The sequence below is a fragment of the Monomorium pharaonis genome, chromosome 8, assembly GCF_013373865.1.
Source record: "Monomorium pharaonis isolate MP-MQ-018 chromosome 8, ASM1337386v2, whole genome shotgun sequence".
In the NCBI taxonomy this organism is placed as follows: domain Eukaryota; kingdom Metazoa; phylum Arthropoda; class Insecta; order Hymenoptera; family Formicidae; genus Monomorium; species Monomorium pharaonis.
The window spans coordinates 18737827-18759235 of record NC_050474.1 but is presented as its reverse complement, the minus strand read 5'-3'; the positions used below and the strand labels follow the sequence as shown (position 1 = coordinate 18759235).

General features: G+C 29.0%; 7 protein-coding genes and 1 pseudogene across 14 annotated transcripts in view; 7 read left to right on the top strand and 1 right to left on the bottom strand.

Annotated features, from left to right (window-relative positions):
• The window catches only part of LOC105833168, a 448328-nt gene that overhangs the window by 143452 nt on the left and 283467 nt on the right, over positions 1–21409 (bottom strand). The gene's annotated exons all lie outside the window — the stretch shown is intronic.
• LOC105828039 lies at positions 422–3237 on the top strand. Of its 2 annotated transcripts, XM_028191930.2 has the most exons (3): positions 422–1150; positions 1280–1818; positions 1932–3237. In XM_028191930.2, the coding sequence occupies exons 1-3, from the start codon at positions 457–459 to the stop codon at positions 1983–1985; spliced, it is 1287 nt and encodes a 428-aa protein (XP_028047731.1). In that variant the 5' UTR covers positions 422–456; the 3' UTR covers positions 1986–3237. The 2 variants fall into 2 exon arrangements, with proteins under 2 accessions (XP_028047731.1, XP_036146828.1); XM_036290935.1 differs by having other exon boundaries at positions 1280–3237.
• Positions 3383–5262, top strand: LOC118646957 (annotated as a pseudogene).
• Positions 6321–8813, top strand: LOC105837895. Of its 2 annotated transcripts, XM_012683066.3 has the most exons (3): positions 6321–7033; positions 7180–7718; positions 7832–8813. In XM_012683066.3, the coding sequence occupies exons 1-3, from the start codon at positions 6346–6348 to the stop codon at positions 7883–7885; spliced, it is 1281 nt and encodes a 426-aa protein (XP_012538520.2). In that variant the 5' UTR covers positions 6321–6345; the 3' UTR covers positions 7886–8813. The 2 variants fall into 2 exon arrangements, with proteins under 2 accessions (XP_012538520.2, XP_028047602.2); XM_028191801.2 differs by having other exon boundaries at positions 7180–8812.
• On the top strand, positions 9123–12183 carry LOC105837909. Of its 3 annotated transcripts, none has more exons than XM_036290954.1 (3): positions 9123–10463; positions 10822–11129; positions 11248–12183. In XM_036290954.1, exons 1-3 carry the CDS (start codon positions 9773–9775, stop codon positions 11299–11301), a joined length of 1053 nt encoding a protein of 350 aa, XP_036146847.1. In that variant the 5' UTR covers positions 9123–9772; the 3' UTR covers positions 11302–12183. The 3 variants fall into 3 exon arrangements, with proteins under 3 accessions (XP_036146847.1, XP_012538544.1, XP_028047606.1); XM_012683090.3 differs by having other exon boundaries at positions 10597–11129; XM_028191805.2 differs by having other exon boundaries at positions 10822–12183.
• Positions 13067–14943, top strand: LOC105837921. Of its 3 annotated transcripts, XM_012683112.3 has the most exons (3): positions 13067–13774; positions 13914–14446; positions 14565–14943. In XM_012683112.3, the coding sequence occupies exons 1-3, from the start codon at positions 13093–13095 to the stop codon at positions 14616–14618; spliced, it is 1269 nt and encodes a 422-aa protein (XP_012538566.1). In that variant the 5' UTR covers positions 13067–13092; the 3' UTR covers positions 14619–14943. The 3 variants fall into 3 exon arrangements, with proteins under 3 accessions (XP_012538566.1, XP_036146826.1, XP_036146825.1); XM_036290933.1 differs by having other exon boundaries at positions 14139–14943; XM_036290932.1 differs by having other exon boundaries at positions 13914–14943.
• On the top strand, positions 15087–16759 carry LOC105837874. 2 transcript variants are annotated; one of them, XM_028191803.2, is made up of 2 exons: positions 15087–16042; positions 16404–16759. In XM_028191803.2, exons 1-2 carry the CDS (start codon positions 15355–15357, stop codon positions 16742–16744), a joined length of 1029 nt encoding a protein of 342 aa, XP_028047604.1. In that variant the 5' UTR covers positions 15087–15354; the 3' UTR covers positions 16745–16759. The 2 variants fall into 2 exon arrangements, with proteins under 2 accessions (XP_028047604.1, XP_028047605.1); XM_028191804.2 differs by having other exon boundaries at positions 16176–16759.
• LOC105837867 lies at positions 17065–20435 on the top strand. The gene is made up of 2 exons (XM_036290964.1): positions 17065–18414; positions 18550–20435. The coding sequence occupies exons 1-2, from the start codon at positions 17733–17735 to the stop codon at positions 19176–19178; spliced, it is 1311 nt and encodes a 436-aa protein (XP_036146857.1). The 5' UTR covers positions 17065–17732; the 3' UTR covers positions 19179–20435.

The following is a 21409-nucleotide window of genomic DNA, read 5'->3' as shown; positions in this document are numbered from 1 at the left end:
TTATATAATAGAAATAATTAAATTAAAAAATTTAAATACTTAATTCTTTAAAATATGAACGTTTAATAAAATATACATATGTTGCCAATATTAATGACAATTTTAATTTTTAATGTACTTAATTAGTTTATATCACTGACAATTGCTCTTTTTAAATTAATTTGCCTATGGCGAAATTGATTAATATTTATTTTATTAGATCTATTTAATTTATTAAAACTGCATTATGTATATGAAAGAGGACAGTTAATAGCACGCAATATTGTAGAAGTAATACATCATTCTTTATTATTACATGACGCATCAGAGAGAATTTACGACGCCTGCTTGTCAGAGTGTTTTGCTTCCAGAAAGTCTTCAATACTTTACCTACAAAATATTTAGTATTGCAAAGAACTTTACTGTGATCACTAGTCAAATTTGTTTTTAAATCGTCAATTAATTAAAAAATAGAAGATGAAAATGGAGGAAATCCATGTGCCAGTATATGACAACTCGCCGTCGATAGAGCAGATCTTACGTCCAATATCATACACGTCTTGGTTCATGGGCGTCGGCATTGCACGTCCGCGGAAGTATCCCAAGATTGTAACGATAATTATACGTATCGTTCGTCTAGCTGTGTGTTCAGTTAGCGTAGTGTACAACGTGATTGATCTCCTCAATTTCAGTAGCATCGCCAATTTTGACAGTCACATATTTATGCTTATATACTTTATGAACTTTGCGATGTGTTATATATCGGCGTATTATTTTCTTTATCACGGAATCAGGCAATATGACATGTGGCCAAAGTTAATGGACAAAATAAAGGAGCTTGATCAAAAGATCAAAAGAGAAACAAACGTTAATAATCAGTCAGTAAAGAAGGCAGTAGCAGCGATTCTCACGATTTTTGCTTTCTGTCCTTTCTTGCTTATTGTCCACAACTTGTATGGCTTCATACATTCACATTACATTTTCTTGTCCGACATTCTGTTTTACATTATTTTAGCCCAATCGTTGATTAACAGTTTCGTCTTCGATGTTGTTGTTTATGTGCTGTATTATAGATTTAAGACGCTAAATAAATTGATTAGCCAATTGAATAAGTCACCCAGTGCTTCATGGATCGCACTCAAGATTGGACGCATCAGAAGATTGCATGCCGGTAATATTTGCGAATATTGTCTTTTGTTTTTAAATTAATATTGGAATTTTATAATCTGTGAGACGTAATTTAATATTATCTATGGAGAAGTAACATCGAGATATAATCAAATTAAGTTTTGTAATGCAGATGTTTGTGATCTCGTCATCATGGTAAACGATATTTATGGGCTTCATCTTCTTCTTTGCGCGGCGAACTGCTTTGCTATGGTCGTAGCTACTCTGTTCAGAATCTACATGGTGGTCGTAAAGAAATACTACGATAACATCTATTACTATTTATTTATAAATAATATAGTTTGTATTTTATATACTACGCAATTTGGTCTGGCGTGCTGGATTTGCACACTTGCGTGTCAAGAATTTAACAAGACTGGGATAATTATATGTACAATTGCATTGAAATATAAATCTGTGAATTTTGACATATTACACGAGACAAGAATTCAATTAGATCTAGAGGTACAATTGGAAGACCTGAACAGCAAGCAAAGTTTTGATTGTACTAGCAATCTAAATTACGGCATCATAGAAAATCTCTTGCGCAGAGACCTGGACAGAGAGTGTATCAGAAACGAGATCAATGATTTTTCGCTGCAACTGCAACATCGTCGAGTAGCATTTACGGCTTGCAATTTTTTCGAAATGAGCAATGCACTGTTCTGTGGTGTGAGTACAAAATTTATTTATTTTTTTATTATTTATGTAATATTAATTACTTATGAATTGCAATGCAAATAACAGCTCTCGAAACAATTAAATGAAATAAACTTTTGTTTCAGTTTATCGGAATGATCATCACTTATTTGATAATCTCCATTGAATTCTCTGAGTGATACAAATATCGTATACTCTATTCAAGATACGTTTATCAATTTGTTGTTTATGCAATGTTGTTAAAACATTTACGTTTAATATATGTAACATATTTTTTATTAAACGCTCACAATTGGTATTTTAATGCAAAAATTAGGCACTTAACTTATTAAATTCAAATATTTTTTACAAATTTGCATTTTTATTAATAATTGTAATAATCCATGTTTAATAATAATTTAAATTTTGATTAAGCAAATCTTATACTTTAAAATCATTCAATCAGTGCATTTACTCTAGTCTACAATAAAATGCTTTTTTGTATAAAAACTTGTGAACTTATATTACAAACGTCTTAAAAAAGAAGCAATTAAAAATTATAATTTTATTATTTAACTATTTTGTTATAAAATATTACTATGCTTTAATAACAGCAACCGATTCGCATATCGCGTATCGTAAGCCATAATGTAACTAGTTATCGTACTCGTTTTCAAAATATCTATTAGCTAGAAAATAGAAGACAAAAACGGAACGGATCTATGTGCCAGTAGACAAATCGCTGCCAATAGAGCACATCTTATGTTTAATATCGTACACTGGTTCTTGGGCGTTGCACGTTTCTAAATTTTAGCACATTTAATAGAACATAAATATTAACTGTCAAAAATTGTTGTTTGTGGTATTTTTTAAATTTTTATTTAATTTATTTTTATTAATGTCTAACATACACGTTATAAACAAAAGCCCGAGTGATAGTCTCTTCTGTAACGATGAAAATATAAGAAATAGTCAATAACTTATGTAAAAAATATTATTAATATGGTAGGAAATAATTTTAATATTTAAATTATTACAGCATTAAACAATTATTTTTTAATATTTAATGTAATATAGTAGATACTTTAAAAATGCGTTGAATTTAATTTTTTTTTTGTTTTATACTTGCGGCTTATTATACCATTGATCATTATCTTTTCTCATTTGTGTTTGAATGTGACAAGAATTATTAATAATTATCTTATCAAATATATCAAAACTGGGTTACGCTTGTAAACAAGAGCAACTAATCGCTTTCAATCTAGTATTGCAGACTTGTTGATGCATTAGATCATCTTTTATGTTACATGACGTATTTCGACAAGAAGAAGTTACAGTACGTTAAGAAAAATTTACAGAATAATTGTAAAAGTGGCTTCAGAAAAATTTCAATATTTTCTTTCTACAAAATTTTTAGTATTGCGGAAAACTATATTTATTTGCAAAACATTGATTAAAATTCGATAAAATTTAATATTATTTTCATATATGCTTAAGCAAAACCGCGAAATAATAACTTTTTTTGTAAAAAGAAAAACGTAAAAGTTACTAATTTATGTAAAAATATTTGTAAACATACGGTAGAAAATAATATAAACTATTGCAGTATAAAAAATTATTTCTTTAATAATACAGCACATTTATTTAAAAATATATATATTACGCTTTCGGTTTTTAATATTTTTAATTGACTCATATCATTGACGATTGTTTTCCTTTGCACATGGTAAGCTTGATTAATATTCACTTTATAAGATCAATTTAATTTATTAAAACCACTTTACGTTTATGAAGGAGAACTGCTAATAGCATTCAATATTGCAAAAGTGCAGTACATTATTCTTTATTGTGACGTATCAGAAAAAATTTGCGACGCCGCCAGTTTGTCAGAATGTTTTACTTCTAGAGAGACTTCAATATTTAGTATTGCAAGGAGCTTTAATGTAATCAGTAATAAAATTCGTTTTTTTTAAACGTCAAATAACTAAGAAATAAGAGACGAAAATGGAGGTATTGCATTTACCAATACACGACAACTCGCCATCGATAGAGCAGATCTTACGTCCAATATCATATACGTCATGGTTTATGGGCATCGGTATTGCACGTCCGCGAAAATGTTCTAAAGTTGTCACAACAATTATATATATCGTTCATCTGGTCGTGTGTTCAGTTAGCATGGTGTACAGCGTGATTGATCTCCTCTATTTTGTTAGTGTTAGTAGCATTAATAAGTCCAATCACATATTTCTGTACATATTCTTCATGAACATGGTTACATGCTACGTATCGGCGTATTACATTTTTTATCATGGAATCAGGCAATACAACAAGTGGCTAAAGCTGATGGACAAAATAAAAAAGCTCGATCAAAGAATCAGGAGAGAAACACTCATTAATGACCAGCCAGTAAAAAAGCAGAAGTAGTAGCAATTTTCGCAACATTTTCTTGCTGTTTTCTTTTGTTTATTGTACATATCTGGTCTTTCTTTATACATTTGAAGGACGTTTATTTGTCCGACTGTTTGTTTTATTACATTTTAGCCCAGTCGTTGATTAACAGTTTCGTCTTTGATGCTGTTGTCTATGTACTATATTACAGATTCCAAACAATAAATAAATTAATTGGTCAATTGGAGTCGTCCAGTGCGCAATGGATGGCATTCAAGATTAAATGCATCAGAGAATTACATGCCGGTAAGATTTGCAAATATTATATATATTTTTTGTTTTGTGTAATTCGATATTGTAATCTTATGTGATGCGATGTAATTTAATATTGTCTACGAAGAAATTGTAATAATATCAAGACGTAATCAAATTGTAAATCCTGAAATGCAGATGTTTGTGATCTCGTCATTATGGTAAACGACATGTACGGCCTTCATTTTCTTCTCTGCGCGGCGAATTGCTTTACCACGATCGTAGCTACTTTGTTCACAAACTACATAGTTGCGAAAGAATACTATAACTACTATCATTATATGTTGACAAATAATATAATTTGGATTTTATATACTATGCAATTCGGTTTGATGTGTTGGATTTGCACACTTGTGCGTCAAGAATCTGACAAGACTGGAATAATTATATGCGCAATTGTACTGAAATGTAAACCTCTGAATTATGACATATTACACGAGACAAGAATTAAATCAGGTATAAAGGTACAATTAAAAGACCTGAACAGCAAGCAAAATTGTAATTGTACTAACAATCTAAATTATGTCATCATCAGAAAATCTCTTGCGTAGAGACTTGGACAGAGAATATGTCAGAAACGAGATCAATGATTTTTCGCTGCAACTGCAACATCGCCGAGTAGTCTTTACGGCTTGCAATTTTTTCGAAATGAGCAATGCACTATTCTGTGGTGTGAGTACAAAATTTATTTATTTTTTTATAATTTATGTGTTATTAATTACTTATGAATTGCAATGCAAATAACAACTCTCGAAGCAATTAAATAAAATAAACTTTTGTTTTAGTTTATCGGAGTGATCATCACTTATTTGATAATTTCCATTCAATTCGCTGAGTGATATAAATATCATATACTCTATTCAAGATACGTTTATCAATTTGTTTTTTATGCCATAGGTATTATGCACATTTAAAAACGAAATTTTATAACTTTTGCTACCTATTAGATTTGAAGCACTTTGATATTCCTTAATTTTCAATACCAATAATTGCAGTATTTAATAAAGTAATTAAATGTAGTGTAAATGATCTAGAGAGATGTGTAGAGAAACGTAGTATAATGTCCAAAAATATTTTGAGATTTACAAACACATAGGATTTTGCGTTAAATTTACATTGCGTATTGACAAGTAATTTTTTTAATGGAAAATTGATAATTATAAGAAATAAGTCTTGTGAAATTTATAAATTGTTATTATTTTGATACTTCGATATTAAAAATTTTCAATGTATTCTTGACATTTAGATTAAAAAAAAAAGAATAGCATATGTAACAAAGAAACAAATGCGAATCGATGCTGTTATTAAAGCATAGTAATATTTTGTAATAAAATAGTAAAATAATAAAATTATAATTTTTAAGAGCTTCTTTTTTAAGACGTCTGTAATATGAGTTTACAAGTTTTCATACACAAAGCCATTTTAATAATTTAAATGTTTAAACTATTGCAGTATAAAAAATTATTTCTTTAATAATACATCACATTTACTTAAAAAAAAATATATATTACGCTTTTGATTTTTAATATCCTTAGTTGACTCATATCATTAACGATTGTTTTCCTTTGCACATGGTAAGCTTCATTAATATTTACTTTATAAGATCAATTTAATTTATTAAAACCACATTACGTTTATGAAGGAGAACAGCTAATAGCATGCAATATTGCAAAAGTGCAGAAGTAATACGTCTTTCTTTATTGTGACGCATCAGAGAAAATTTGCGACGCCGCCAATTTGTCAGAATTTACTTCCAGAAAGACTTCAATATTTAGTATTGCAAGGAGCTTTAACGTAATCAGTAATAAAATTTGTTTTTTTTTTAAACGTCACATAACTAGAAGACAAGAGACAAAAATGGAGGAATTTCGTGTGCCAATACACGACAACTCGCCACCGATAGAGCAGATCTTACGTCCAATATCATACACGTCATGGTTTATGGGCATCGGTATTGCACGTCCGCGAAAATGTTCCAAAGTTGTCACGACAGTTACATGTATCGTTCATCTGGTCGTGTGTTCAGTTAGCATGATGTACAATGTGATTGATCTCCTCTATTTCGTTAGTGTCTCCAATTTTTACAATCACATATTTCTGCTTGTATTTCTCATGAACATTGTTACATGCTACGTGTCGGCGTATTACATTCTTTATCACGGAATCAGGCAATACGACAAGTGGCTAATGCTGATGGACAAAATAGAAGAGCTTGATCAAAGAATCAGGAGAGAAACACACATTAATGACCAGCCAGTAAAAAAAGCAGAAGTAGTAGCGATTCTCGCAACATTTGCTTGCTGTTTTCTTTTGTTTATTGTACATATCTGGTCTTTCTTTCTACATTCGAAGGACGTTGCTTGGTCCGGCTCTTTGTTTTATTACATTTTAGCTCAGTCGTTGATTAACAGTTTCGTCTTTGATGCTGTTGTCTATGTGCTATATTACAGATTCCAAACAATAAATAAATTAATTAGTCAATTGAAGTTGTCCAGTGTGCCATGGATGGCATTCAAGATTAAACGCATCAGAGAATTACATGCCGGTAAGATTTGCAAATATTATATACATATCTTTTATTTTGTAATTCGGAATTCTAATTTTATGTGGTGTGCAATGTAATTTAATATTGTCTACGTAGAAATCGTAATAATACCGAGACGTAATCGAATCGTAAATTCTGAAATGCAGATGCTTGTGATCTCGTCATCATGGTAAACGACATATACGGCCTTTATTTCCTTCTCTGCGCGGCGAATTGCTTTACCACGATCGTAGCTACTTTGTTCACAAACTATATAGTTGTAAAAGAATATTATAACTTCTACCATTATTTGTTTATACATAATATAATTTGGATTTTGTATACTATCCAATTCGGTTTGATGTGTTGGATTTGCACACTTGTGCGTCAAGAATCTGACAAGACTGGGATAATTATATGTGCAATTGTACTGAAATCTAAACCTCTGAATTATGACATACTACACGAGATAAGAATTAAATCAGGTCTAGAGGTACAATTAAAAGACCTGAACGGCAAACAAATATGTAATTGTACTAACAATCTAAAACTAAATTATGTCATCATAGAAAATCTCTTGCGCAGAGACCTGGACAGAGAGTATGTCAGAAATGAGATCAATGACTTTTCGCTGCAACTGCAGCATCGTCGAGTAGCATTTACGGCCTGTGATTTCTTCGAAATGAACAATGCTTTGTTTTGTGGTGTAAGTACTAAATTTATTTACTTTTTTATAATTTATGTAATATTAATTACTTATGAATTGCAAGGCAAATAACAGCTCTCGAAGCAATTAAATAAAATAAACTTTTGTTTCAGTTTATCGGAGTGATCATCACTTATTTGATAATCTCCATTCAATTTTCTGAGTGATATAAATATCTTATACTCTATTCAGGATACGTTTATCAATTTGTTGTTTATTCCATAAGTATTATGCACATTAAGAAACAAAATTTACAAACTTTTGCTGCTTCTTAGATTTGAAGCACTTTGATATTCCTTACTTTCAAATACCAATAATTGCAATATTTAATAAAGTAATTAAATATAGAGTAAATGATTTAGAGAAATGTGTACTGAAACCTAGTATAATGTTCAAAAATATTTGGGATCTGCAAACGCATAGGATTTTGCGTTAAATTTACATTGTGTATTGACAAACAGTTTTTAAAATGGAAAATTGATAATTATAAGAAATAAATCTTATGAAATTTATAAATTGTTATCAAGTTTTGATATTAAAATTTTTTAATGTATTTTTGACGTTTAGATTAAAACAGAAAGAATAGCGTATGTAAGGAAGGCAAATGCGAATCGATTGCTGTTATTAAAGCATAGTAATATTTTATAACAAAATAATTAAATAATAAAATTATAATTTTTAAACGCTTCTTTTTTAAGACGTTTGTAATATGAGTTCACAAGTTTTAATACAAAAAGGCATTTTATTGTAGACCACGGTAAATGCACTGATAATATATGATTTTAAAGTATAAGATTTGCTTAATAAAAAGTTAAATTATTATTAGACATGGATTATTACAATTATTAATAAATATGCAAATTTGTAATAAAAAATAATTGAATTTAATAGTTTAAGTACCTTATTTGTGCTTTAAAATACCAATTGTGAGCGTTTAATGAAAAATATGTTGCATATATTAAACGTAAATGTTTTAACAAAATTTCGCAAGTGTACTCAAGAGGCATTACTGTAAACTTCAAGTTTAACTAGTTTGTTAATTTTTGTAATAAATTTTTAAGATTATGTTATTTTTGTAGTCAATGTTTTCAACGCTTTTATAACATATATTCAAAAAAATTGTTAATAATATATGTTTAATATATTTTTAAATTAAAATGTTATAATAATTACATACATGTACATTATAAAATAATATTGTTTATATATCAATCTTTTATTTTGTTCTTATATTTAACAAGTTTCAAATTTTTTCGATTAGAAGTACTTTTGACCATAATCGGTTATGTTTAAAACAATGATTATCATTAAAAATTTGGTTGATTATTACATTATTTCTAAAAATATCTGTTATGTATTAAATGATTTTTAGCAATTTTTAAACTTTTAAATATATATATCTTATAATATATAAATATTGATTGGAAAAAAATTGTTGTTTAGAGTATTTTTTAAATTTCTTTAATTTATTTTCAGCAATATGTGGTGTACATATCCTTACGCAAAAAAAACCATTAAATGATTGTAACAAAAAAACGTAGAAATTACTAATTTATTATAAAATATTGGTAAACATATGGCAGAAGGTAATTTAATTATTTAAATTACTGCAGTAAAAAAAAGTTTTTTAAATAATACAGCACATTTATTTAAAAATGTACATATAATAATTTTAATTTTTAATACACGTAATTGGATCATATCATTGCCGATTGTCATTTTTTAATTACATTTGCACATGATAAGGCAGATTAATATTTATTTCGTTAGATCTATTTAATTTATCAAATTGCTTTACGTTTATAAAAGAGGACAGAATTGTATGCTACATTGCAGAATTGCAAAAGTGATACATCATTCTTTATTGTTATGTGACGCATCCGAGAGAATTTACGAGACTTGCTTGTCAGAGTGTTTTGCTCTTCCAGAAAGTCAATATTTTATTCTTTATAATATTTTATCTATAAAATATTTAGTATTGCAAGAGACTTTAATATAAACAGTAGTCAAATTTAATTTTAAAACGTCAATTGACTAAAAGATAGGAAACAAAAATGAAGGAAATCCATGTGCCGGTATATGACAACTCGCCGTCAGTAGAGCAGACCTTACGTCCAATATTATACACGTCTTGGTTCATGGGCGCCGGTATTGCACGTCCGCAAAAATGTTCCAAGGTTGTAACGATAATTATACGTATCGTTCATCTGGCTGTGTGTTCAGTTACCATGGTGTGCAACGTGATTTACCTCCTCAATTTCGTTACCGTCACCCATTTTTACAGTAACATGTTCTCGATCATATATTTTATGAACAAGGTGATGTGCTACGTGTCGGCGTATTACTATATTTATCACGGAATCAGGCAATATAACAAGTGGTCTAAGCTGATGGACAAAATAAAGGAACTCGATCAAAAAATCAGGAGAGAAATGTACATTAGTGATCAGCCAGTAAAGAAGGCCGAAGTTGTAGCAATTCTCACAACATTCGCTTGTTGTCCTTTCGTGCCGATCATACACATTCTGTTTTATTTTATATATTCACAGAACAATTTAGCATCCAAGTTGCTGTTTTTCTATATGCTCGCCCAGTCACTAATAAACAGTTATGTTTTTGATATTGTTGTCTATGTGCTATATTATAGATTTCAAGCGATAAATAAACTAATTGACCAATTGGATACATCGTCCACTGCGCCATGGATTGCACTCAAGATTAAACGCATTAGAGAATTGCATACCGGTAAGTTTGTGAATGTTATCTTTTGTTTTCTCGATTTTGTAATCCTTTGTGTTGTGAGACGTACTTTAATATTATCAATGGAGAAATTGTAATAATACCGAGACATATTTAAATCGTAAATTTTGTAATGCAGATGTTTGTGATCTCGTTATCATGGTAAACGATATTTACGGCCTTCATCTTCTGCTCTGCGCAGCGAACTGCTTTATCATGGTGCTAGCTACTCTGTTCAGAATCTATATAGTTGTGAAAGAATACTATAACTACTACTTTTATATATTAATAAATATTTTTGTTTGGATTTTATGTACCACGCAATTTGGTGTGATGTGCTGGATTTGTACACTCGCGCGTCAAGAATCTGACAAGACTGGAATAACTATGTGCGCAATTGTACTAAAATGCAAACCAGTGAATCATGACATACTACATGCGACGGGGATTCAATCGGGTCTAGAAATGCAATTGGAAGACTTGGATAGCAAGCAAAAATTTAATTGGAGACATAATTTAAGTAACGTTATCATTGAAAATCTCTTGCGTAGAAACCTAGATCGAGACTATGTTAGAAGCGAAATCAATGATTTTTCGATTCAACTGCAACATCGTCGAGTCACATTTACAGCCTGCAATTTCTTTGAAATAAGCAATACTGTGTTCTGTGGTGTAAGTATAAAATTTATTTACTTTTTTACAACTTTTGTAAAGTTAGCATTTATTGAATTGCAATGCATTTTATATAATGTCTTTTAAAGCAATTAAATAAAGCAAATTTATTTTTCAGTTTATCGGAATGATCATTACTTATTTAATAATCTCCATTCAATTCTCTGAGTGACACGAATATTATGTATTTAGGATACGTTCATTAGTTTGTTGCACGTCACATGTATATTACATGTATGTTCAAAAACAGTTTTGAAATTTTTGTTGTTTATGAGATTTAATACACTTTGATACTTTTTAATTTCCAATAATTAAATACCTAAATCTAATACCAATAATACAAGTTTTGTTATTAAAACTTTTGTAAGTATTTGTAAGTTTTTGATGGTTGAAACAAAAAGAATAGCAATAGTATGATAGGTGGTAAATGCGAATCAACTGCGATTATTAAATTATAATTTAATCATTTCGTCTTTCTCCTTGTTTGCACACGTATCAAGCTTGATTATCTTTTTAAAGCTTAATTATGTTATTAAATGGATATAATGTATTAAGGTCATATTACGAGGAATAGCTAGCAAGCAATCTAATATTATAGAACTTCAGAAATAATACGTTCTTTCTTCGTAAATTACCAGAGAAAATTTATAATTCGCACGTTTGTTAGTGTTTTGCTTTTAGAACGGTTTACTATTTTTCTCTAAAATATTCTCTATTGCGAGGAATTTTAATATAATTCACACTTGCTTGTGAAACGTGTTAATTGGTAAGAAAATACGAGAAGATAATGGAAGAAGAGATTCATATGCAAGTGGAAGATAACTTGTTTTCGATAAAGCACATTTTGTGTCCAATATGTGTTCTGGTTTCTGGGCGTTGGAGATTCACGTTTATCTGGAAAGTCTTAAAGGTAACGATAAACATACATATTCTCCTGGCCATGTGTCAGCGTAATGTGTTAGCGTAATGATAGTATTTTTTTTATTGCCAGTCGATGCTGACTGCTGCAGCTGACCGACTTACGTCATCGGTGTTACTGACACCTTTCTTATCGTTATGAGTGTGTCACTCATAATAAATTTTATAACAACATATATGTACATTAGAAAATAATATTGTTTATGTAACAATTTTTTATTTTGATCTTTACATTTGACATGTTTCAAATTTTTTCAACAAGAGGTGCTTTTAAACTATAATCCGTTAAAATTTTCTTTAAAAATTTACTTGGGTAACATATATTTTTATTTTTACAAGAATCTTTATATTAAAAAAATTTCTTTTTGCATTTTTTATAATATATATAAATATATTTTATAATATATAAATAATAATTGCAAAAGAATTGTAGTGTATAGTATTCTTTTTAGTTTCATTAATCTACTTCCATACAAGAATGTGTGACTATATAATTATCACATATATGCGCAAGGAAAAATTCGAAATAATTGTTTCTTTTGTAAAACGGGAAACATCAAAGTTACTAATTTATGCAAAAATATTGATAAAGATACGGTAGAAAATAATGTAAATGTTTAAATTATTACAGTATAAAAATTATATTTTTAATAATACAGCACAGATATTTAAGAATATATGTATTATACTTCCGGTTTTTAATATCCTTAATTGACTTATATCATTGACAATGGTTTTTTAAAAATTACATTTGCATATGGAGAGCCTGATTAATATTCATATTATAAGATCAATTTAATTTTTTAACACTACATTACGTTTATAAAGGAGGTTAATGCAGTTAATAGCAATATTGCAGAATTGCAGAAGTAATGCATTATTTCTTATTTTCATGTGACGCATCAGAGAAAATTTACGACTCCTGTTTCTCAGAGTGTTTCGCCTTCAGAAAGACTTTAATATTTGGTATTGTAAGGAGCTTTAACGTAATCACTAGTCAAATTGGTTTTTAAAACGTCAAATAATCAGAACATAAGATACGAAAATGGAGGAAATTCACGTGCCAGTACACAACAATTCGTCATCGATAGAGCAGACTTTGGGTCCAATATCATTCATGTCTTGGTTCATGGGCGTCGGTATTGCACGTCCGCGAAAATGTTCCAAAGTTGTAACGATAATTATACGTATCGTTTATCTGGCCGTGTTTTTAATTAGCATGGTGTATAACATGATTGAACTTTTCGATTTCGACAACGTCACCAACCACATGTTGTCGTTTATGTATTTTGTAAACGAGGCGATGTTCTACGTGTCTACGTATTATTACATTTATCACGGAATCAAACAATATGACAAGTGGCCAAAGTTGATGGACAAAATAAAGGAACTTGATCAAAAAATCAGGGGAGAAACACAAATTAGTGACCAGCCAGTAAAGAAGGCAGTAGTAGTAGCGATTCTCGCGACTCTTGTTTGCTGTCTTTTTCTGCTTATCGCAGAAATTCTGCTTTCCTTTATATATTCAGTAGAAATTTTAGCATACAATTTGGTGTTTTTCTACATGTCCGCCCAGTCATTTATTAACAGTTTTGTCGTTAATATTGTTGTGTATGTGCTATATTATAGATTTCAAGCGATAAATAAATTAATTGGCCGATTGGATAAGTCAACCACTGCGCTATGGATCGCACTCAAGATTAAACACATCAGAGAATTGCATACCGGTAAGATTTGCGAATATTATCTTTTGTTGTCTAATTGAATATTGTAATTCTATGTGATGTGAGATGTAATTTAATATTATCTATGGAGAAATTGTAATAATGTTGAGACATATTTAAAACAAAAAATTTTGTAATGCAGATGTTTGTGATCTCGTTATCATGGTAAATGATATTTATGGCCTTTCTCTCCTTCTTTACACGATGAACTGCTTTCTCACACTCGTAGTTTCTCCGTTCAGAATCTATGTAGTTGTGAAGGAATATTACGATAACTTCTATTTTATATTGATAAGTATTATAACTTGGATTTTATGTACCACGCAATTTGGTGTGATGTGCTGGATTTGTACACGTACGTGTCAAGAATCCGACAAGACTGGAATAATTATGAGCGCAGTTACATTAAAATGCAAACCAGTGAATTATGACATTCTGCACGAGACAGGGATTCAATCGGGTTTAGAAATACAATTGGATGATTTGGATAACAAGCAAAAGTTTAATTGGAGTCATAATCTACGTTACGTTATCATTGAAAATCTCTTGCGTAGAAACTTAGATCGAGACTGTGTTAGAAGCGAAATCAACGACTTTTCGATTCAACTGCAACATCGTCGAATAGCATTTACAGCCTGCAATTTCTTTGAAATAAGCAATGCTCTGTTCTGTGGTGTAAGTACAACATTTTTTTATTTATTTACAATTTATATAAAGTTAGCGTTTCTTGAATTGCATTGTATTATAAATAATATCTCGCGAAGCAATTAAATGAAGTAAATTTATTTTTCAGTTTATTGGAATGACCATTACTTATTTAATAGTCTCCATTCAATTCTCTAAATGATACGATTATCATATATTCAGGATACGTTCATTAGTTTGTTGCACGTCACAGGTATATTACATATACGTTAAAAAACGGAGTTTTTAAATTTTTGTTGCCCATGGGATTTGACGCACTACTCTTTAATTCCTAATACCAATAATTGTAATATTTAAATAAAGTAATTAAACATAAAAGTAAATAAATTAGATTTACACAAAAACTTAGTACAACATTTATTGAAAATATTTTACTGTCAGCATCTAATTTTCTTGCGTTAAATTTTGTATTGCGTATTAACGTTTGTTAAAACAGGGAAACATTTGCTAATAAAAAAAATTAAATCTGATAAAGCTCTAAATTGTTGTAAAGTTTTTTAAATACTACTTTAAATATATGTTTTACTTCTTTTATTTAGCTTATATTATTGACCATTATCTTTTCTTACTAATGTCTGTACATGACGGGTACAATTAATGTATATATTATTAGATCTGTTAAATTGATAAAAACCATTACGTTTATAAAAAAGAGCAGCCAATCGCACACAATCTAATATTTCAGAATTGCACAAATAATACATCGTTCTTTATTGTTACGTGAAGATCAGAAAGAATTGACGCGCAACTGTAAAAGTGTTTTGGTTGGAGAAGAACTTTACTTTTTTCTAAAAAAAAAATATTGTATATCGCGAAGAGTTTTAATGTTATCAGCAGCCATTGCAAAATGTCGATTGAGTAGAAAATAAAAGGCGAAAATGAAGGAGAGCAATATGTTTATAAACGACAATTCACGATCGATAGAACATATTTTATATCTTATATCATATATCTCTTGGTTCCTAGGAGTCGGCGTGGCACGTCCTCGAAATTGTTCCAAGGCAATGACGACAATCATACGTATCGTTTATTTGGCCGTGTATTCAATTAACATGGTGTACGGCTCGATGCACCTCTTTAATTACGTTTTTATTCTTGACAACCTTATATTCGGGATCGTATTCTTTATAGCAGTTATAATATGCTACGTGTCGACTTATTACTACGTTTATCATGGAATCAGCCAGTATGACAAGTGGCCGGAACTGATGAACAAAATAAAGAAACTGGATCAAAAGATCAGAAAAGAAACATACATTAATAACCAGCCAGTAAAAAACGTAGAAGTGGTAGCGATTCTCGTGACTTTAGTTTGCTGTCTTTTATTACTAATCGTGTACATAAAGCAGCTCTCTTGTACATATTTAAATCATCCTATTATGTCTGACTTGCTGTATTTCTGCATGTTAATCCAATCATTGATCAACAGTTTCGTCTTTGATATCGTTGTCTATGTGCTGTATTACAGATTTAAAACAATAAATAAATTGATTGGCCAACTGAACGAGTTATCCAATGCATCATGGATCGCCCTCAAGATTAAACGCATCAGAGAATTGCATTACGGTAAGTTTCCGCAAATATTATCTGTTGTATCTTAATTTGATAATGTAATCCTATGTGCGCGATATAATTTAATACAATCCATAAAGAAGTAATAATTTTGAGACCTAGTCAAATTGTAAATTTTGTAACGCAGGCATTTGTGATCTTGTCGTTATGGTAAACGATATTTACGGTGTATATCTCCTTCTCTACTCGGCGAACTGTTTCACTGTGGTCGTAGCTTCATCATTTAGAATCTACGTATATGTTGCGAAAAAACATGATATTAACTACTATTATATATTTACAAATATTGTTATTTTGATTTTGCATGCCCTGCAATTTTGTCTAACATGTTGGATTTGTACACTTGTACGTCAAGAATCCGACAAGACCGGGATAATCATATGCGCAATTGTACTGAAATGCAAACCTGTGGATCTTAATAAATTAAACAGAGCAAGGCATCGATTAAGTATAGAGATGCAACCGCCATTGGAAAACCTGGACAACGATCAAAATTGTAATTGGAATAGCAACTGCAATCTAAATTATGTCATCTTAGAAAGTTTCTTACGCATAAATTTGGATCGAGATTGCGTTAGAAACGAAATCAACGACTTTTTGAGTCAACTTCAACATCGTCGAGTAGCATTTACGGCTTGCGATTTCTTTGAAATGAGCAATGCTCTATTTTGCGGTGTAAGTACAAAATTTATTTAGTTTATTACTATATATGAATAATTAATTTTGAATTGCAATGTAAACAATAGCTCTTGAATTAAATATAGTAAATTTATTTTTCAGTTTATTGGAGTGATTATGAGTTATTTAATAATATCTATTCAATTCTTTAAGTGATCCTGAATATCGCGCATTCTAATGTATTTATTGATTTGTTACATGTGTAGGTATATTGTACATGATTTAAAATAAAATTTAAAGATAAATGTTATTGAACTTTTGTTGCTACTAAGATTTGAAACATTTTGATATTTTTTAATTCTTAGTATTAATAATTACAGTTATTTAAAATAATAATAATAAATAATAATTAATAATAATAATAAATAATTAATATAAAATCTAATATATAAATTAGTAAAATCTCGACAGAAATGTAATACAACATTGAAAATTACTTATTCTAATGTTTAGCAGAACATTTTGTGTACGATTATTATACCTTCGTGTACAGTAATGTGTGACGTATACATATATTTTCATATTATATATGCGCAAGAAAAACCGCAAAATTATAGAGCTTTGTAAAAAGGGAAACGTAAAATTTACTAATTTATGCAAAAATATTTGTAACCATACGGTAAAAAATAATTTTAATGTTTAAATTATTGCAGCACAAAAAATTGATTTTTTAAATAATGCAGCACACTTATTTAAGAATGTATATGTTATACTTTCAATTTTTAATACTCTTAATTGGCTCATGTTATTAACAATTGTTTTTCTTTAATTAATTTGCACATGGCAAGCCTGATTAATAGTCACTTCATTAGATCTATTTAATTTATTAAAACTACATTACGTTTATGAAAGAGCAATTAATAGAATGTCATAGCGCAAAATTACAAAAGTAATGCATCATTCTTTCAAAAAGAATTCAAGAATTTAGTATTGCAAAGAACTTCAATGTAATTAGTAGTTAAATTGGCTCTCGAAACATCAAATAATTAGAAGATAAGAGACAAAAATGGAGGAAATCCATGTGCCAGTACACTCGCCGTCTATAGAACAGACCTTACGTCCAATATCATATACGTCTTGGCTCATGGGCGTCGGCATTGCACGTCCGCGAAAGTGTCCCAAAGTTGTAACGATAATTATACGTATTGTTTATTTGGTCATGTGTTCAGTTAGCATGGTGTACAACGTGATTGAACACCTCAATTTCGTCAGAGTCCATTTTTACAATCACATGTTCTCGATCACATATTTAATAGACAAGGTGATGTGCTACGTGTCAGCGTATTACTATATTTATCACGGAATCAGGCAATATGACAAGTGGCCAAAGCTGATGGACAAAATAAAGGAGCTCGATGAAAAAATCAGGAAAGAAACATACATTAGAGACCAGCCAGTAAAGAAGGCAGAAGTAATAGCGATTCTCGTGACTTTCGCTTGCTGTCCATTTTTGCTGATCATACACATCTTGTGTTGCTTTATATATTCACAGAATATTTCAGCATCTAAGTCGCTGTTTTTTTACGTATTCGCCCAGTCATTGATCAACAGTTTTGTCTTCGATATTTTTGTTTACGTGCTATATTATAGATTTCAAGCGATAAATAAATTAATTGGCCGATTGGATAAGCCATCCACTGCTCCATGGATTGCACTGAAGATTAAACGCATCAGAGAATTACATACCGGTAAGTTAGCAAATATTATCTTTTGTTTTCTAATTCGATATTGTAATCCCATGTTATATGAGATTTATTTAATTTAATATCACCTATAGAGAAATTGTAATAATATCGAGATGTATCGTAAATTTTGTAATGCAGACGTTTGTGATCTCGTCTTCATGGTAAACGATATTTACGGCCTTTATCTCCTTCTCTGCGCGGCGAACTGTTTCACTGGGGTCGTAACTTCATTATTCAGAATCTATGTAGTTGTGAAAGTATACAATAACCATTATTATTATATACTAATGAATATTATAGTTTGGATTTTATATACCATGCAATTTGGTCTTATGTGCTGGACTTGTACACTCACACGCCAAGAATCCGACAAGACTGGAATAATCATGTGCGTAGTTGCACTGAAATGCAAACTAATGAATTATGACAGACTGCATGAGACAGGGATTCAATCGGGTCTAGAAATGCAACTGGAAGACTTGGACAGCAAGCAAAAATTTAATTGGAGTCGTAATCTAAGTTACGTCATTATAGAAAATCTCTTGCGTAGAAACTTAGATCGAGACTATGTTAGAAGCGAAATCAACGACTTTTCGATTCAATTGCAACATCGTCGAATAGCATTTACGGCCTGCAATTTCTTCGAAATAAGCAATGCTGTGTTCTGTGGTGTGAGTATAAAATTTATTTACTTTTTTACAACTTTTATAAAATTAGCATTTTTTAAATTACAATGTATTATAAATAATATCTCTTGGAGCAATTAAATGAAGTAATTTTACTTTTTAGTTCATCGGAATGATCATTACTTATTTAATAATCTCCATTCAATTTTCTCAGAGTGATACGGATATCATGCATTCAAGATACGTTCATTAGTGTGTTGTATGTTATTTATATATTATATATAGTTCAAAAACAGAGTTTTGAAATTTTTGTCCATGAGATTTGACAAAATTGTAACTAGAGTAGAAACGAGTATAAAATACCTGAATTACATTATTATAGATCTTTTACGCATAAATCTAGATCGAGAATGCGTCAGAAACAAGGTCAATAATTTTTCGAGTCAATTTCAACATCTTTGAGTAGCTTGCAATGTCTTCAAAGTGAACAATGTTCTGTTTTACGGTGTAAGTAAATTTAAAATTTTAAAACAAAATTTATGTAATTTATTGCTATTTAAATAAAACTAGTTTTTGAATTGTAATGTAAACAATACTCTTGAATTAAATAAAACAAATCAATTTTTTAGTTTATCAGGGTTAATTATCATCACTTCTTTAATAATATCTATTCAATTCTTTGAGCGATTTTGAATATTATGCATTCTAATTAGGATACATTTATTGATTTGTTACATGTCGTAGGCATATTATGCATAATTTAGATATAATTTAAAGACAGATGTTATTGGACTTTTGCTGAGATTTGTACACTATGATATATGTAAATTCTCAATATTAATAACAGTTACTTAAAAAATAATTAATATAAAATGTAATGTATACAAAATTAGTAAAATCTGGACAGAAATGTAATACAACATTTATTGAAAATTATTTATTTTAATGTTTATTATAAAAACATTTCAATGTTTATTATTATTTAGTTTTTGCATTATATTTGAATTGCGAAATGACAAACAGTTTTCTTAATTTGATAGTTAAAAGTTTGCTAATAAAAAAAATAATTTTTTTGAAATCTATTAAGTATTGTCAAGTATTGAAACGCGTTTATATTATATTTTTAATTACTTTAAAACAAAAAGAATAAAAAAGCAAATAACATGAAATGTGACAATCGCGAATTAATTGAAAAGTATTAATAATTTAACAAGTAAGAATTTAATAAAGTTGTAATTCAGATGTTATGTCTTCTTATTTAAATTATTTTTGATATGTCTTCAGAAGATTTTATTTAGAGAAGCGTTTTATTGCATACTATGAGACAAAAACTCTTCTGAATAAAATATTGAAATCTAAAATTTCTTTAATGTAAAATGACATTATTAATAGGCACAAATTATTGTTATTATTTACAAATATGCAATTTTACAATAAAGAATAATTAAATATAATATTTTAAGTACTTTTTTAAAATATTAACTGTAAGCATTATTGAAATATATGTTGTAAATATTAATGTGAATGTTCCAACAAAAAATTTTGTTAGTGTACTAGAGAGGCAACACCATAAATTTCAAGTTTGACATATTTCTTAATTTTTGTAATAAATTTTTTAAACTGTACTGTTTTTTTTATTCAGTTTATTAAGTTTATTCCTTTAGTGCTTTTATAGCATATATTTTTTCAAATTTTTAATTATATAAATTAAATAATTTTTTAAAGAAAATTTTGTAACAACTTGTACATACATTTATGTATATTAGAAAATGTTATTATATTCATTTTTATTTTGTTTTTTTACATTTAACATGTTTCAAATTTTTTAAACTAGAAGTGCTTTTAACTGTTTATATAAAAATAATCCGTCTAGATTATCTTTAAAAATTTACTTGGCCAAAACATATTTTTATTTTTACAAGAATTTGTCTATATTAAAAAATTATTTCTAGCACTATTTATAACATATAAATATGTATTTTATAATATATAAATAATAATTGCAAAAAAATTGTAGTATATAGCATTCTTTTTATTTTCATTAATCTACTTTTATTTTGGAATGTGTGACGTATAATTATTATTATATACAATATATGTGTAAGGATGACCGCGAAGTGCAGAAGTAATACATAAGTTTTTTTTGTAAAAACAGAAACGTAAAAGTTACTAATTTATGCAAAAATGTTTAGAAAGATACGGTAGAAAATTTAAATATTTCAATGTCATATATTTAAGAATATATATATATTATACTTTCGGTTTTTAATATCTTTAATTGACTCATATTATTGACGATTGTTTTTCTTTGCACATGGCAAGCTTGATTAATATTCACTTTTTAAGATCAATTTAATTTATTAAAACCACAT